This window comes from Ascaphus truei, chromosome 6, assembly GCF_040206685.1.
Source record: "Ascaphus truei isolate aAscTru1 chromosome 6, aAscTru1.hap1, whole genome shotgun sequence".
In the NCBI taxonomy this organism is placed as follows: Eukaryota; Metazoa; Chordata; class Amphibia; order Anura; family Ascaphidae; genus Ascaphus; species Ascaphus truei.
The window spans coordinates 104,948,005-104,960,768 of record NC_134488.1 but is presented as its reverse complement, the minus strand read 5'-3'; the positions used below and the strand labels follow the sequence as shown (position 1 = coordinate 104,960,768).

The 12,764-nt window shown below is 50.5% G+C and overlaps 1 protein-coding gene across 2 annotated transcripts in view; it reads left to right on the top strand.

Moving 5' to 3' along the window:
* Positions 1-12,550, top strand: part of TEAD2 (TEA domain transcription factor 2) — a 58,978-nt gene extending 46,428 nt beyond the window's left edge. For both annotated transcript variants that reach the window (XM_075605536.1, XM_075605535.1), the window contains 2 exons: positions 10,222-10,374; positions 10,951-12,550. In XM_075605536.1, coding sequence (XP_075461651.1) covers positions 10,222-10,374; positions 10,951-11,064 — 267 coding nt within the window. In that variant the 3' untranslated portion in view covers positions 11,065-12,550. The remainder of the gene's footprint in view (positions 1-10,221; positions 10,375-10,950) is intronic.
* Positions 12,551-12,764: the final 214 nt, after the last annotated feature.

Here is a 12,764-nt window from a genome sequence, read left to right as displayed (position 1 = left end):
AAGAATCCCATATAACGTGCCCTCAGTGCGTCTCTCCAATCGACAGGCAGTATATAGGAGGACTAGCTGAAAGACCCGGCGTTGCCCGGGATGTAATGTTCCCGTTCCTCTCTCTCTCCTCCCCCCTCTCTCTGTTTGTCCCCCATTCACATCATTCCAGTCCCCCCCCCTCCCTCCTTTACAGCTTCATGTAGCGTGTGTGCGTCAGTCACTGTGTGTTTGCGCGCGCGTCAGTGAGTCTGAGGCAGAAACACAAACACACACAGACTGACTGACGCACACACAGTCAGTGTGTGCGTGTGTGTGTGTCTCAGTCAGTGTGTGCGTGCGTGCGTCAGTCAGGGTTTGTGTGCGCGTCAGTCAGTGTGTGCGTGCGTGCGGCAGTCAGTCAGTGTGTGTGCGCGCGTGCGGCAGTCAGTGTGTGTGTGGGTGTGTGTGTGCGCGTGCGGCAGTCAGTGTGTGTGGGGGTGTGTGCGCGCGCGTCAGTCGGTGTGTGTGTGTCAGTCGGTGTGTGTGTGTGTGTGCGCGTCAGTTAGTGTGTGTGTGTGAGCCAGTGTGTGTGTGTCAGTCAGTGTGTGTGTGTCAGTCAGTGTGTGTGCGCGCGTCAGTTAGTGTGCGTGTGTGTGTGCGTCAGTCAGCATGTGTGTGTGTCAGTAAGTTGTGTGTGTCAGTCAGTGTGTGGGAGGTGATGTGAGTGGAGCGCCGGGGAGGGGAGCACCAGGGAGGGGAGTCAGGGGAGGGGAGGTGAGTCAGCGGCGGGGAGGAGAGGTGGGTCAGCGCCAGGGAGGTGAATGAGCGGCGGGGAGGGAGGTGAGTGTGATGGGGGTGTAGGAGGTGTGTGTGTGTGTGTGTGTATACCCGGCGTTGGCCGGAGGCAGGGAGGGGGGCGTGAAAGGCAGGGGGAGTGAGCGCCGGGGAGGGGAGGTGAGTCAGCGCCGGAGAGGGAGGTGAGTGTGATGGGGGGGAGGAGAGGTGTGTGTATACCGGCGTTGCCCGGAGGCAGGGGGGGGGGCGTCAAAGGCAGGGGGGGAGCGTCAAAGGCAGGGGGGGGCGTCAAAGGGAGGGGGGGGCGTCAAAGGCAAGGGGGGGCGTCAAAGGGAGAGGGGAGGGTGGCGTCAAAGGCAGGGGGGGGGCGTCAAAGGCAGGGGGGGGGCGTCAAAGGCAGGGGGGGGGGCGTCAAAGGCAGGGGGGGGGGCGCCTCAAAGGCATGGATTCCTCCCCCTGCATTTCCTCACCCTGCATTTCCTCACCTAGCAGCATTAAGTCCCTGCCGCCCTCCTCCTGCTCCTCGGGGATGTTGAGCCGTAGAGAGCATGCTCTGGGAGGTGGGGGGGTAGGTGGGGGGGGGGAGAAGTGGGGGGGTGGGGAAGTGGGGGAGCGACACACGCGACACATACCTGTACTTCCGGGCGCCGCCATCTTCTCACTGGGCGCCGCGAGGGAGGAAGGGGGTCCTTCCGGACGCCGCCATCTGTTCCAGTTGGAGCGGCGGCGGGGAGGGAGAGAGGTGAGTTGTAGCGGCGAGGGGGAGAGAGATCTGGCGTTGGCCGTGAGTAAAATTTCCCGCTCCCTTCTCTCTCCCTCTTTCTCCGTGTTCCCCAGAGGGGAGGGACGAACAGTGGACAGGAGGGGGGGGATGAACAGTGGACAGGAGGGGGTGGGGACGGACAGTGGACAGGAGGGGGGGACGGACAGTGGACAGGATGGGGGGACAGTGGACAGGAGGGACGGACAGTGGACAGGAGGGGGGGGGCAGGAGGTGGGGACGGACAGTGGACAGGAGGGGGGGGGCAATGGACAGGAGGGGGGGTGGACAGGAGTGGGGGCAGTGGACAGGAGAGAGGGGTAGGTGGACAGGAGGGGGAGAGGTGGACAGGAGGGGGGGGCGGTGGACAGGAAGGGGGGGCGGTGGACAGGAAGGGGGGGCGGTGGACAGGAGGGGGGGCGGTGGACAGGAGGGGGGGCGGTGGACAGGAGGGGGGACAGTGGACAGGAGGGGGGGCAGTGGACAGGAGAGGGGGGGAGGTGGATAGGAGGGGGGGGCGGTGGACAGGAAGGGGGCAGTGGACAGGAAGGGGGGGACAGTGGACAGGAGGGGGGACAGTGGACAGGAGGGGGGGCAGTGGACAGGAGGGGGGGCAGTGGACAGGAGAGGGGGGAGGTGGACAGGAGAGGGGGGAGGTGGACAGGAGGGGGGCGGTGGACAGGAGGGGGGCGGTGGACAGGAAGGGGGGGCAGTGGACAGGAGGGGGGGCAGTGGACAGGAGGGGGGGCAGTGGACAGGAGAGGGGGGGAGGTGGACAGGAGAGGGGGGGAGGTGGACAGGAGGGGGGGCGGTGGACAGGAAGGGGGCGGTGGACAGGAGGGGGGCGGTGGACAGGAGGGGGGCGGTGGACAGGAAGGGGGGGCAGTGGACAGGAGGGGGGGCAGTGGACAGGAGAGGGGGGGAGGTGGACAGGGGGGGAGGTGGACAGGAGGGGGGGGGGGCGGTGGACAGGAAGGGGGCAGTGGACAGGAGGGGGGCAGTGGACAGGAAGGGGGGGCAGTGGACAGGAGGGGGGGCAGTGGACAGGAGGGGGGGGCAGTGGACAGGAGGGGGGGGCAGTGGACAGTGACACACACACACACGTGTCTCAGTTGATGCGCCCTTTCTCACTTCCGTTTAGCGCCGGAGGTGGGAGAGCGACACCTAACTGTACTTCCGGCCGCCGCCATCTTCTGACTCGGCGCCGCGAGGGAGGAAGGGGGTCCGCCATCTTACGCGCCGCGTGGCAGCTGCCTGTTCCCCCGCCGGGGGGGGGGGGGGGGGAGAGGTGATTTGGAGCGGGGAGAGGTGATTTGGAGCGGGGAGGGGGGAGAGGTGATTTGGAGCGGGGAGGGGGGGAGAGGTGATTTGGAGCGGGGAGGGGGGGAGAGGTGATTTGGAGCGGGGAGGGGGGGAGAGGTGATTTGGAGCGGGGACGGGGGGAGAGGTGATTTGGAGCGGGGAGAGGTGATTTGGAGCGGGGAGGGGGGAGAGGTGATTTGGAGCGGGGAGGGGGGGAGAGGTGATTTGGAGCGGGGAGGGGGGGAGAGGTGAGTTTGAGCGCCGCTGGGGAGGGGGGAGAGGTGATGCCGCTGGGGAGGGGGAGAGGTGATTTGGAGCGGGGAGGGGGAGAGGTGATTTGGAGCGGGGAGGGTGATAGGTGATGCCGCTGGGGAGAGGTGAGTTGGAGCGCCGCTGGGGTGGGGGAGAGGTGATGCCGCTGGGGAGGGGGAGAGGTGATTTGGAGCGGGGAGGGGTGATTTGGAGCGGGGAGGGGTGATTTGGAGCGGGGAGAGGTGATTTGGAGCGGGGAGGGGGAGATGTGATGCCGCTGGGGAGGGGGAGAGGTGAGTTGGAGCGCCGCTGGGGAGGGGGAGAGGTGATGCCGCTGGGGAGGGGGAGAGGTGATTTGGAGGGGGGAGAGGTGATGCCGCTGGGGAGGGGTGATTTGGAGCGGGGAGGGGGAGAGAGGTGTGTGTGTGTGTGTGTGTGTGTGTGTGTGTGTGTGTGTGTGTGGCGAGCGGCGAGCCGAGGGGGAAGAGAGTGGCAGTTGGGTGACGTCACACACAGCAATCTGATTGGCCAGAGGCTGAGGACCAATCAGATTCACCGCAGATAGCACTAACCTCACTAACCATTCCATTTTATATATTAAGATAAGGATTGGTATGAGACTGCAGCGTCCAGAAATAAAGCACCTTCAGCTCACCAGGTGTGAAACAAATAAAAACGTTTATTTAACTACATAAAAACGAAAAAAAGACGGACAAGATACAAAAAAAACAACCTCCTACGCGTTTCAGGCTCTAAAACCCCTTTCTTAAGGAGTATGGTTTGGACTGTGAGTTAAGCTTCTTAATATAGCCCCTCCTGTGTACTTAAAAAGCAGCTGCGAATAATTGCCATTGATTATAATCACATTTGTTGTCATGACAGTAACAAACACACATGATATAAAGCATCACTTGAATCATAAAGGTTAACCAAAAACGAAAAATACATATTGTACAATAAAGTATAGTTCATCAAAATTGTAAAAAATTCGTAATGGAAATACATCATGATTCAAGTCTGTGAAAAAGAAAAAACTAATTGAAAATAGATTGCATAAAGCAAAATATATATCATAAAACAGTTAATTCTCCTGTCTAATACAACATTGAGGACTCCTAAAAGAAAAGGTAAAACTCAAGATATAATATGTTTTAGGAAATAATGAGAAAATGGAAAAATGAATAAATGAAAAAAAAGGGGATTATTTTAGTTTAATGTTAAATTCTAGAAAAATCCTTCATCCAATATATGCATATCAAATAAAACTAAATAGACCAATTTATCCATTAGTGTAATTCTATCAATATAGAAGATCAAAGATTTGTACAAGAACATGACAGATATAATACATGAGGAAAACCGTATATAATGTTGATTGCTTAAAGAAAATATTTCAGATCCCACTCTGTATTTAACCCTCTAGGGATCAGTGTATCCAACGTGAAAATCCAGTGAGCCTCTCTGCGGTAGAGTGTATTAACTCTATCTCCGCCTCTGTAATGGATCTGAACATGTTCGATACCAATACATTTAAAATTATTGAGAGACCCATCCTGGCATGTACTAAAATGTTTGGACACAGGATGCATCTGATCTTTTTTCAAAATAAGTCTCATATGTTCAAGGATTCTTAATTTGAACATTTCTTTTAAGAGTCCTCAATGTTGTATTAGACAGGAGAATTAACTGTTTTATGATATATATTTTGCTTTATGCAATCTATTTTCAATTAGTTTTTTGTTTTTCACAGACTTGAATCATGATGTATTTCCATTACGAATTTTTAACAATTTTGATGAACTATACTTTATTGTACAATATGTATTTTTCGTTTTTGGTTAACCTTTATGATTCAAGTGATGCTTTATATCAGGGGTGGGGAACGTCCGGCCCGCGAAATCATTTGGTCCGGCCCCCGGGAAGCCTGCAAGAATGGTTTAAAAATTTATTTTTTTTAAACTCCCCCTTTCCTGATTGGCTGCCCGTGCTGTCACTCTGCCAAGATTTATTTTTTTTGGCCCGCCTCTTCCTACAGCACTGCTCCCCTCCCTTCTCTCCTCCAGTAATGCCGGGCTCCATAGGCTCCGCCCCTGTGTCCCTCCCTTTAGGCTCCGCCCCTCCCTTTAGGCTCCGCGGGCCTGCCAGTCTCTCAGCTGCACTGGCTACCTATGCTGCTCCAGCAGCCCATCCACGGGCCCCAGGTAACCCACATGCCCCCTTATACCTCCTCCCAGGCACCTTACCCACCCCAAGGGGGGAGATTCCTTATTTTTGCGTGTGTTTGCAGAGGTGGGCTTATTGTGTGTGTGTGTCACTGTGTGTGTGCCACTGTGTGTGTGTCTGTCTCTGTCACCGTGTGTGTGTGTGTCTGGCACTGTCACTGTGTGTGTCTGGCACTGTCACTGTGTGTCTCTGTCTGTCTGTGTGTGTGTCACTGTGTGTGTGTGTGTCTCACTGTCTCTGTGTGTCTCACTGTCTCTGTGTGTTTCACTGTCTCTGTGTGTCTCACTGTCTCTGTGTGTCTCACTGTCTCTGTGTGTCTCACTGTCTCTGTGTGTCTCGCTGTCTGTGTGTCTCGCTGTCTGTGTGTCTCACTGTCTGTGTGTCTCACTGTCTCTGTGTGTCTCACTGTCTCTGTGTGTCTCACTGTCTCTGTGTGTCTCACTGTCTCTCTGTGTGTGTGTGTGTCACTGTCACTGTGTGTGTGTGTGTGTGTCACTGTGTGTGTGTGTCACTGTCACTGTGTGTGTGTGTGTGTGTCTCACTGTCTCTGTGTGTCTCACTGTCTCTCCCTGTGTGTGTGTGTCACTGTGTGTGTGTGTGTGTGTCACTGTCTGTGTCACGGTCACTGTGTTTGTGTGTCACTGTCTGTGTGTGGCAGCAGCCGCCTGAGGTGATTAAGGACCTGAGTATCACCAGGGCGGCGCGGGTAAGCAGCGCTCCGGGAGGGAGAGGGTATAAGAGGAGTGGGTGATGGGGAGGCTTGGGGGATAGAAGAACGAGTCTGCAGTGGGAGAGACACCTCACTACCGCCTCTCCTCCTCCTCCCCACACCGGGCAGCAGTTGTGGAGGGTACTTGCTCCGATCCCCCCTTGCTCCGCCCCCCCCTCCCCCGTGCACTTACACGGCCCTCTTCCCACACCGGGTAGCAGTTGCGGAGGAGGGCACCTGCTCAGATTCCCCCCCCCCCCCCCTTGCACACTTACACGGTCCTCCTTCTCCCCACACCGAGCAGCAGTTGCAGAGGGCACCTGCTCCGATCCCCCCCGATCAGATTTCCCTCCCCCTGTGTGTGTCTGAGAGAGGTGTGTGTGTGTCTGAGAGTGTGTGTGTGTCTGAGAGTGTGTGTGTGTGTGTCTGAGAGAGAGTGTGTGTCTGAGAGAGAGTGTGTGTCTGAGAGAGAGTGTGTGTCTGAGAGAGAGTGTGTGTCTGAGAGAGAGTGTGTGTCTGAGAGAGAGTGTGTGTCTGAGAGAGAGAGAGTGTGTGTGTCTGAGAGAGAGTGTGTGTGTCTGAGAGTGTGTGTGTGTGTGTCTGAGAGTGTGAGTGTGTGTGTCTGAGAGTGTGAGTGTGTGTGTCTGAGAGAGAGTGTATGTCAGAGAGTGTGTGTGTCTGAGAGAGTGTGTGTGTCTGAGAGAGTGTGTGTGTCTGAGAGTGAGTGTGTGTCTGAGAGTGAGTGTGTGTCTGAGAGTGAGTGTGTGTCTGAGAGTGAGTGTGTGTCTGAGAGTGAGTGTGTGTCTGAGAGTGAGTGTGTGTCTGAGAGTGAGTGTGTGTCAGAGTGAGTGTGTGTCAGAGTGAGTGTGTGTCTGAGAGTGAGTGTGTGTCTGAGAGTGAGTGTGTGTCTGAGAGTGAGTGTGTGTCTGAGAGTGAGTGTGTGTCAGAGAGTGCGAGTGTGTGTCTGAGAGTGTGTGTCAGAGAGGGAGAGAGTGTGTGTCTGAGAGAGGGAGAGTGTGTCTGAGAGAGGGAGTGTAAGAGAGGGAGAGTGTGTGTCTGAGAGAGGGAGAGTGTGTGTCTGTGAGAGTGTGTGTCTGAGAGAGGGAGAGAGTGTGTGTCTGAGAGAGGGAGAGTGTGTCTGAGAGAGGGAGTGTAAGAGAGGGAGAGTGTGTGTCTGAGAGAGGGAGAGAGTGTGTGTCTGAGAGAGAGAGTGTGTGTGTGTCTGAGAGAGAGAGTGTGTGTGTGTCTGAGAGAGAGAGTGTGTCTGAGAGAGGGAGAGAGTGTGTGTCTGAGAGAGGGAGAGAGTGTGTGTCTGAGAGAGGGAGAGAGTGTGTGTCTGAGAGAGGGAGAGAGTGTGTGTCTGAGAGAGGGAGAGAGTGTGTGTCTGAGAGAGGGAGAGAGTGTGTGTCTGAGAGAGGGAGAGAGTGTGTCTGAGAGGGAGAGAGTGTGTGTCTGAGAGAGGGAGAGCATGTGTGTCTGAGAGAGAGAGTGTGTCTGAGAGAGAGTGTGTGTCAGAGAGAGAGTGTGTGTCTGAGAGAGAGAGAGTGTGTGTGTCTGAGAGAGAGAGTGTGTGTCTGAGAGAGTGTGTCTGAGAGAGAGAGTGTGTGTCTGAGAGAGGGAGAGTGTGTGTCTGAGAGAGTGTGTGTCTGAGAGAGTGTGTGTCTGAGAGAGAGTGTGTGTCTGAGAGAGAGTGTGTGTCTGAGAGAGAGTGTGTGTCTGAGAGAGAGTGTGTGTCTGAGAGAGAGTGTGTGTCTGAGAGAGAGTGTGTGTCTGAGAGAGGGAGAGTGTGTGTCTGAGAGAGGGAGAGTGTGTGTCTGAGAGAGGGAGAGTGTGTGTCTGAGAGAGGGAGAGTGTGTGTCTGAGAGAGGGAGAGTGTGTGTCTGAGAGAGGGAGAGTGTGTGTCTGAGAGAGGGAGAGTGTGTGTCTGAGAGAGGGAGAGTGTGTGTCTGAGAGAGGGAGAGTGTGTGTCTGAGAGAGGGAGAGTGTGTGTCTGAGAGAGGGAGAGTGTGTGTCTGAGAGAGGGAGAGTGTGTGTCTGAGAGAGGGAGAGTGTGTGTCAGAGAGAGAGAGTGTGTGTCTGTGAGAGAGAGTGTGTGTCTGTGAGAGAGAGTGTGTGTCTGTGAGAGAGAGTGTGTGTCTGTGAGAGAGAGTGTGTGTCTGAGAGAGTGTGTGTCTGAGAGAGAGAGTGTGTGTCTGAGAGAGAGTGTGTGTGTCTGAGAGAGAGTGTGTGTGTCTGAGAGAGAGAGTGTGTGTCTGAGAGAGTGTGTGTCTGAGAGAGTGTGTGTCTGAGAGAGTGTGTGTCTGAGAGAGTGTGTGTGTGTGTCTGAGAGAGTGTGTGTGTCTGAGAGAGAGGGTGTGTGTGTCTGAGAGAGAGAGTGTGTGTGTCTGAGAGAGAGGGTGTGTGTGTCTGAGAGAGAGAGTGTGTATCTGAGAGAGAGTGTGTGTCTGAGAGTGGGTCTGACAGTCTGAGTGAGAGTGGGTCTGAGAGTGAGAGAGTGGGTCTGAGTCTGTGAGTGGGTCTGAGAGTCTGTGAGTGGGTCTGAGAGAGAGTGGGTCTGAGAGTCTGATTTCCCTACCCCCTGCCCGATTTTTGTGTGTGTGTGTGTGGGTGTGTGTGTGTGTGTGTGTGTACAGACACAAACCCACAGTCAGTCATAGTCACCCACCACCCAAGAGTCAGTCAGCCACCCAAAGAGAAGCAGTTTCAGCCATCACATTAGTGGTGAGTTCATTAAATGTTTGACCAAATATAGCAGGCTAATTTTTAAGTTGATAATTTTGGATGGCCCTCGAATGATTTTATAAATATCAAAATGGCCCTTGGCAGAAAAAAGGTTCCCCACCCCTGCTTTATATCATGTGTGTTTGTTACTGTCATGACAACAAATGTGATTATAATCAATTGCAATTATTCACAGCTGCTTTTTAAGTACACAGGAGGGGCTATATTAAGAAGCTTAACTCACAGTCCCAACCATACTCCTTGAGAAAGGACTTTTAGAGCCTGAAACGCGTAGGAGGTTGTTTTTTTTGTATCTTGTTTGTCTTTTTTTTTCGTTTTTATGTAGTTAAATAAACGTTTTTATTTGTTTCACACCTGGTGAGCTGAAGGTGCTTTATTTCTGGACGCTGCAGTCTCATACCAATCCTTATCATTTGATAATAAGTAGTTTATTGCAAAGTATGATCATACTCATTCAAAAGTCTATATAAGACTCCCTGCCAGGGAGTGTCCATGCAGGCTCTTTTATACATTTTTGGTTCCTTTGTCTAAAATGTGTTACTAGGCAGATTATACTAACCACTCCTTAATTCTTAAACCAATCATTTTATAGCTCATTAAACCTGGTTAGGGCTGGCCTCAAATCGGCTATGAATAGGTTCCTGGTACAATCTCTCACTAGGAATGTGGGTGTTACTTTAGTCACAGTCGTAAATCTACTTAGAAGCGAAACCACACCACACACACATCTTACACACAAAATGGACACTAAAGACATAACTGACTTTACAAAATGGAAACTGAAAATCGCTTTCAATCCTTCTCCAGAGACCCCCCCCCCCCCCCAGTCCATTTCAGTAATATATCAACGGTATCTTCATTTCAGCAATATTACTTCATCAAGTGTAAAGCTTTTAAAGTGATGAGGAGAATTGAGTGTGAGATGGGATGTGGATTTGATAGGAAGAAAGCCAGCAATGTAATAATGCAGTGGGTTCAAAAGAAGGGACATTAGAGAAGAATTCTAGTAGGAATGAAGAATGATAGATTTTATACATGACTGTTGGGATAGAAGAAAAGAAGAAACATAATACTGTATGTATTTTACACAAGTTTCTGTTAAACAATAAGGAAAAGGTGAGTGATATTGAGCAAATAACATGTAAATCCAAGTGATTTTTTGAATTTTTTTGTACTTAAATTTTTTATTCAGTTTAGACAAGAAAGAACAATACAACATTAGCTTGAGTACAGATTACAGAATGTATACATCCAATACAGTGGTTCTCTGGAACCTATACAAATAGAATGCTTATAGCATGTATCTGAGGTACTTCCTTTCTTATTGGTTAGTAAGGTCAAAAACTTAACTTTTATCCACCCATCTGTATAAATCCAAGTGATTTTTAAAGGATGGTGGAGACAGAGGCACAAGATGGTGACATCTCTAAAATCTGGTGTGTTTGTCCTCTCCACTTTTGGTCCACAGACAGAGTATGCCAGGTTTGAAAATGGACGTTTCCTCTACCGCATCCACCGCTCGCCCATGTGTGAATATCTTATCAACTTCATCCACAAGCTGAAGCAGCTACCTGAGAAATACATGATGAACAGCGTGTTAGAAAACTTCACTATCCTGCAGGTAAAAAAATAAAATGGGACGCGATGGGCGGGGCTGCGGATGAAATGCCGGGGAAAAGGGAGCGCACAGAAGGTGAGGGAGATACAGAAACAAAGTATGTATGAAGGAGAAGTTGCTATAGACACGAGAGGAAGGTGATATATACAGATGTAGCCAACCTGTGGCATGCCTCAGCGGGACATTCAATATGCGCCAGCGGGAGAAGCGGCCATTGATTTGTATTAGCTGTGTGCCAGAAGGGGTTATTTCCTCCGGGGGAGCTCGCATACGGATTGCAATAACGCTGGCTACTTCTGGATGCAGGATAGAGCAATATAACTGAACCAAACCCATACCTAATGGGCACAGAAACAAATGTGGTGATAGAATATGGACATCAGTCTGTTATACATGTAGAAGGATGTTTGCATTTCTGCTGTTACCAGTGTACTCTGTGTTAATTTCAGTGTAGTTGTTGTCACTGTGAATTAAACGAAGCACATTACCTAAAGACTTGTCTGGTACATCTTACAGCTGCACAGCAAATGTATCCCCCCACTTCTTCTCTAAGGAGCTCTCCTTTTCTGTTTTATTCAGGTGGTCACAAATCGGGACACCCAGGAATTACTTCTCTGCATAGCTTACGTCTTTGAAGTATCCACCAGCGAGCATGGGGCTCAGCATCACATCTATCGGCTGGTGAAAGACTGAACTGAAAGGCAACCCTCCCTTCCCCTCAGCCCAGCCATGCAGGACTGGCCGTCATAAGCGCAGGCAAAAGGTGGAGGCATCTCATGTTCTTCCCTGGCCTCTCAGACCTTCCATGGAAGGAGACATTAAAAACAAAAGAGGGGAATGGGACCCTGATATGGATACAAGGACAGGGGGGAAGGGCCACAAAACCACAAAGACCTCACCCTTACAGAACCTTTTCTGTGTTATGTTTTGAGCCAAAAGGAATATATATAAATATCTATATATATATATATATGTTTGTGTGTGTGAAAGAGTTTCCAAACCGGGGAAACCATGTAGAAGCCACAGTTGTCATAAGATGTTTTGTTTTTATTTTTTACATTTTGTTGCTGCCAAGTGCATCAGTTCACGGTACGGCACGGGTGAATGCTAGGAAGTGGAAGCAGAGCTAGAACTGACGATCTATTCACTCACCTCCTACTTTCTGGTCTCTAGCTCCTTGGACTCCACTGAAATGTAACATGTGCACTTTCCGTGGTAGAAATGTTCTAGATGTAGTCACTGTTCTATAACCCACTGGTTTGATAAAAAAAATAGGAGGGAGATGTCACCATTTTCTCTGGTTCACTCTGCACTGGTTGTGTTCAGTGTCCAGTTCTTAAAGACTGAGAGATCCTGTTTAACATATCAGGGAGTAGAGGAAAGCAAATCCCACTGTGTGGTTGGTTTGATGCACCTATGGTCTTAAACATCTGTACAGTTTCAAGACATCCATGTGCATTTAAGCTTGCATTCAAGGCTTGTGAAGTTACTTGGGGTCCGAATATGATATGTAATGTGATTAATTAGGGTTAGGTGAATAGTTATCTCTCTTGCTAAGCATATTCTTAATTGAAGGGCCAAGAAATGAGTAGGCATTAATATTGGCTTCCCTATAATGTCTTTTTTTTGTTCAGAAAGAGGTACATTGATAGACCAATGAATGAAGGGAGTTCTGTTTTGCTTCCCATTGTGTATGACACAAAAGCCATGGACTTCCTACTGGTATCAGTGTGACACTTACATGTTTCAGTGAAAACAAACCAAGAAGAAACAAGCTAACTCCCATTAAGGTGAATGCTGAAGCATCTTGATTTTGATTTGCCGGACTATTGAAAAATACATTTGAAAAAAAAATAGTGACTAGAGCCCTCTTCTGTCACACGCTCCGTGCCTAAAAGCAAAGTGGAAAAATACGTATATATATTTTTTGTATTGAAAGCCGATGTGCTTATGAGTGGATTTGATATTGTACTATGAAAAATAATAATGAAAAAGTGTACTTAAACGGCAGCCCGCATCCTTCAAATCCTGCTTATGGGGATTTCCCAGCACTCCTGAAGATACACAGAATGACAGTACTTGCTGAATGTGAGGTGGGTCAAAACTTCAAGAATGGAGAAGGCAGACTCATTCTGCAGACTGCTACATGATGGATTTTATGGGGAGGTGAAGAAAGAAAGAGAAACATGGACATTGAAGGTGCGTATCAAAGAATGGAATATGGAACATGTATAATGCACAGGAAACCGATCACGTACAAAGATAGGCAGTCGTTTTTAATGGTCTACAAGGATTTTCATAAGAAGCTTTTAAAATTTCAAAATGGACACTCCTCTAAAAGCATGTTATTGCGTATTCCTCTACTGCCAAAGGAATGGGCTTAATCGTTGCTT